The sequence below is a fragment of the Silene latifolia genome, chromosome 3, assembly GCF_048544455.1.
Source record: "Silene latifolia isolate original U9 population chromosome 3, ASM4854445v1, whole genome shotgun sequence".
Taxonomy (NCBI): domain Eukaryota; kingdom Viridiplantae; phylum Streptophyta; class Magnoliopsida; order Caryophyllales; family Caryophyllaceae; genus Silene; species Silene latifolia.
In genome coordinates, this window is record NC_133528.1 from 5410149 (window position 1) to 5415324 (window position 5176).

Sequence of the window (5176 nt, forward strand, 5' to 3'; positions counted from 1 at the left end):
CCAGATTATGTGACTTGGTATAATGGGAATTCTCACCCGTTGATCATTGATCCCGACCACCGTGATGCCCCCGCGCCACATGAGGATTTTGATATCCCTGCTGAGGTAATAATATTACTTACAGTTCTTGTAATTATTGTTTAACTTTCTTACTGTTCCTCGATAATGTTTATAATGTTTTAGTTGTTCTTGTCAATTTGCAGACCGCACGTCTTTGTAATGTTTCGATTTTTACGAGGCCAAAAAAATTAAGGATGACAAGAAACTTGACTTGCCTTCCTCCGCAAGATGATGAAGAACGTCGACCCATTGATTGAGAGGGCTGGGGATATCATACGTCAGCGAGGACCTCGTCAAACACCCGGTGATGTTGTTCAGCGTAGATCAGATGGTACCGGGGCCCGTTTGAGTGGACCGGGGGGTTCTATACGGAGTAAAACGAACCGACGGAGTAGAACGGGGAGTAGACGACGGAGTAACAGGAACCGTCGGAGTAGAACGGGGGGTACTAGACGGAGTACGTTGGGAAGACGGAGTACCTACTCGAACACGAACCCGTGCATGCTCAACGGCGGACGGATCTCTACGAGTTCCCCTACTCGGACGTCCTCTAGGGTTCTCGTTCACCCGAGGCTCGTTTACATCCTCCTGTTCCGGATGTATCTGAGAGTAAAGGGCATCGAACATGGATGATCTCATACTCGGATCTGCATTCCGAATTTCATCGAACAACTCCTCCAATCGATCATCGTCACAAGTCGGCATTGCCTCCGAACCATCGTACTCCAACTTCCTCCAAAATGCATGTAACACATCAACAGGGACCCGAGATCCGTTTCTAGCAATGCGATGAAGTGAACAAGCACATAACAAACCAAGTGTAGTAGCCTTTACACAACCGCAATCGATCGTCAAGGCATCTTCCGTCATCTTGGCACCCCTTTCGAATTCTTCACGCAATTCAATGATGGCATTCTTTGATATTTTATAGGAAAGTCTGGAAAATAATCTCTGAATCCCCGTCAACCGCTTCGTTCTAGATAACTCCAACAAGTGTCGGATCTCAACATTTTGCGTTTCCATCAAAGAATGAAACCGAATCCAGATGCTATCAACTGCCAGTTTCGCGCTATTCAGCCATCTCTTCAAATTCGCATGAGCCGACTCAACCCGGGATGTAGAAGTATTCCCAAAATGAGTTATCTTGTTCGTTCTATACTTGGCCCATTTTCCAAGTGCGGGAACCATTGCCTCTCAATATAAGCCGCCACTCCCGCCCATTCCCTTGCCAATTTGGCCCACGCAACATTAAACTTTTCTTCGGTCTCCGCCTCGACAACCGCAGTAAACAAGGTATAAGTTACGTGCTTAGCCCAACTATCCTGATCCGTGATATCAAGTGCTTTCGTCTCCACGTTAGAATATATATGCCAAAGACATAGCAAGTGAGACGAATCGGGAAAAACAATGGGGATCGCGTTCAACAAACCTCCCTCGCAATCAGTAACAATAGCAATAGGTTGAACGGCATCATTGAGCAGGGCCTTCAGTTTCCGTAGTACCCACAGATATTTCTCCTCGGACTCATGCGTCACAAGAGCATACGCGATGACAAAGCTCTTCCCGACGGGTGTGACTCCAACCATCTCAACAAGCGGAAGACGGTATTCATTTGTCTTGTACGTGGAATCGATCTGTACCACATAATAGTATGATCGAAACATCTTAACGGCTTCTGGATGAGCCATGAACACGTGGGTTAGCTCATCGGTCTCCGATCGTGACCCAATAATGAACGTACTTATCTTTGAACCGCAAGTGCTAACATCTGTTGTCAGGGTTTCTCCCATCTCTTTCCTCGGCCCTTACTTTCTGAGAACGATTGTAGATTTGTCGCCGATTAGGTCTTGACTTTTCCGGATTCCGCTGATGCAAACCCGCACTAATAATTGCCGGCCTAACGTGAGCTCTAACTTGGGCATCGATAAAAGCCAACTCCTCGTCATCAAGCTTTGCAAAGTATCTGTCGCCGTCACAATACAACGTTAAACCATGATTATGAAACCCGGATCTCATCACAAGCTGCCACTTATTCTCTTCTAATTCAACAACTTTCATTGAAAATTTGCAATTGCACCACGCGGTAGCGGTGTTAACCCTCATTAAAGAATCGACATCCTTATTTACGGGACCTTTTCCACCCATCCGACAAACAAAATAACGTTGTCTCAAATTCGTGTTACGACCAACTTTCTTGTTGCTTGCTTTTTTTATACCAAACCCGAGTCGGAGTCCGATCTCATATGCCCAATTAAACGCTTCAGTACTAGATGCAAAAAATCTGGTTGTCGTAAAATGATCTGAGTAATCAACACCGTCTCCATCGTTAATCACCTGCGCACGCATTTCAACAAGTTAGTTATTAATTCAATTATTTGCTACGGGACTAGTCGAAGTAAATATAAAATAATATAAAATTAATACAAACACGGTAATAAGTTATTTTTTACAAAACGAGTCGGAAATGTTAAAGATAAAAATTTCATATAAAGACGGTAATTAATTAATTCAATTGTTTTATAATACAAAAACGGCATTTAATTATTTTGTACACAACGAGTCGGAAATAACGGAAATTAATTATAATTATTTGAATTGTCGGAAACTATAAAAAATAAAAAATTTTAATACAAAGACGGAAATTAATTATTTTATACAAAACGAGTCGGAAAAAAAAAAAAAAAAAAAAAAAAAAAAAGTAACGAGAAACTCTAAAACAAAAAAAAAAAAAAAAAAAAAAAAAAACAACAATGGGCCAGACGAAGAATTCCTTCGTCCAACACCAAGCCCAGACGAAGGAATCCTTCGTCCAAACCCAACATGAGACGAGCCCCTGCTTCGTCTGGACTGGGCCTGGGACGAAGAGCCCCCACGTCTCAGCCCAGTTCCGTGTTCTTTCTTTTTTTTTTTTTTTTTTTTTTTTTTCAATTGCTTTTTCATATAAATCCGTCACAAATTCTATCATAATTCCGTCTACATTCATGGCATCTATCCTAATTCGGGATTCAAACGATAATAAAACATAAATTTTTAACAAAACTAAATCGTAAACTAACCTCGTTACTATCTTCATTGTTGAAATCGTTGTTAAAATCGTTCCCGTTCATGTTGTTAATTACAAAACCCGACTTTTTTTTTTTTGTTTGAAATATTTTAGTGAGACGGTGACTTGTGTTTTAGTGAGACGGTAATTTCATTTCTGTTTTGAGACGGAAATTGCATTTTGGTGAGACCAATATGGAGTCATGATATGGAGGGCAAACTTGGAATTTTACGTTAATTGTCGACGATATTTAGTAATTTGTCGACGACGTATAGCAGGACCCTTTTATATTTGGTTTTTGTAACATGGCCCAAAAGTACGGGCTCAAACTTTTAACTAACACTTAAATTTCCATATACTCCTACAAATTTCGGGTATTAATTTTCGCAATAAATTTCGTATTCATCAGCTGACTTCAAGATTCCGCAAAGGTTAGATGACTTAGATCCTTGTCCATGATTTCTGCCAATACCAATTTATCATGGAGATCGTTGTTATTTAACAATTTTAGGTTTTAGTATTTTTTGCATAGGATTGTTATTTATGTAAGACCATAGTACAGTATAGAACTGAATATATTTATAACTCAAATACTTCATTTATTAATAATAATAAATAAATATTAAACCAATTAAAAGATTGTCTTCCATGGTAAAACTGTCTATAATTTGCAGTTTTGCAATAATTTAAGGGTTATGATAAATACAATTTTTAGGGTCGTAAATAAGAATTTAATGCATTTCCTTAAGTGGAATTAAAGTAGGTATGTATAACAAATTTACACGTCTATTGATGACATAAATGCTTAATTTAAGTTTTTTTTTTGGATCCTTAAATACTGGAGCAATAGCAATAGAAGAATTTTATATAAAGTTCTTCTCATGTTTATCATATTTGTCTATTTTCAATATTTAAGAACTTTAATCCACAATAGCGGAATTTGTTTTTTCTTGAAAATAGACAAATTTTAAAGACGCTTAACATTTTCTATGTCATGGTAAGTGGTCATCACATTTCCATATGCTTAGCAACCTAGTTCTTATTTTAAAACTCAATTCTTAAAATTAAGAACTAACTTTATGATTTAGTAGATCAACTCTTTAAATAAATTTTTTAGTAATAATATCAAGAATAAGAACTACTATTGTTAATGCTCTTAGGGTTGTATATATCATTTTCCATGATTTAATTAGCAAAACATGTTTGATATATTTATTCTAATCTGATGTGTGGAGCCATGTTTGTCCTCCCATGAAGTTGCTTGATTATCATTTTTTTGTCTTAGGTGGTAGGTAGCGATGGAATTTACGCCATACTCTTTTCGGTTGAAATAAGTTGAACTGAATTAAATGAGGTTGAGCTGAACTGAACTAAATGGAGCTAAGGTGGCTAAATGCATTTGAAGTAAGAGTTAATTTAATAAAAAAAAGTGAGCTAAATAGAACTAATTAAAGCAGAACAGAAGTTTGAACTGAATAGAGTTGAGATGAAATTAAGTCATAAAAATATGACCTTTTAGTACTTATGAAGTAATACAAATATGATGTTTTTTTTTTTTTTTTTTTTTTTTTTTTTTTTGACAACGGTGTACTATTATATTAAAAACCAAAGTCGATTTACATGATACCTGCTATTTTAGAACAAACATAACTAACAGTACAAACTGACTCAGCAACACAAAGACGACGTTTCTTAACCGGGGAATAGTAGAGTTCGTCAAAGTGAAATGAACATTCTTCTTTTCTTTTATGGCGTACGGCAAGCTCCAAAGTCCTTGTATTTGTAAACCTGCAAAAATCAAATCGTTTCACCAACAAGGACTTACCCTTAACCTTAGATCGATCACGACCCAAACGGTGGCTGGCATCTGGATGTTTTACATATCGGATAGAACGGCTAGATCGGCTGGAACGGCTAGATCGGCTGGAACGGGTAGAACGGCTGGAACGGGTAGAACGGCTGCATCTGCTACCTGAAAACTTCTTCAAGGCTGAAAAGGCAAAATGAGTCTGACTTGGCAAAGGATAGGAATCAGCGACCTCAGAAGGAGGGCTGTCAATTGTTGCAACTTCA

General features: G+C 38.0%; 1 protein-coding gene across 1 annotated transcript; it reads right to left on the reverse strand.

Moving 5' to 3' along the window:
• Positions 1-384: 384 nt before the first annotated feature.
• On the reverse strand, positions 385-1748 carry LOC141646550 (uncharacterized). The gene is made up of 2 exons (XM_074454421.1): positions 1220-1748; positions 385-1115 (listed from the first exon to the last, which is right to left on the reverse strand). Exons 1-2 carry the CDS (start codon positions 1746-1748, stop codon positions 385-387), a joined length of 1260 nt encoding a protein of 419 aa, XP_074310522.1.
• Positions 1749-5176: the final 3428 nt, after the last annotated feature.

Bases quoted from the DNA above. Each gene is read 5' to 3' on its own strand.
- LOC141646550 (XM_074454421.1), bottom strand. From the start codon at position 1,748: ATGGCTCATCCAGAAGCCGTTAAGATGTTTCGATCATACTATTATGTG. The intron at 1,116-1,219 runs GTATAGAACGAA...CGAAACTGGCAG, and splicing joins GCACTTGGAAAATGGGCCAA to TTGATAGCATCTGGATTCGG.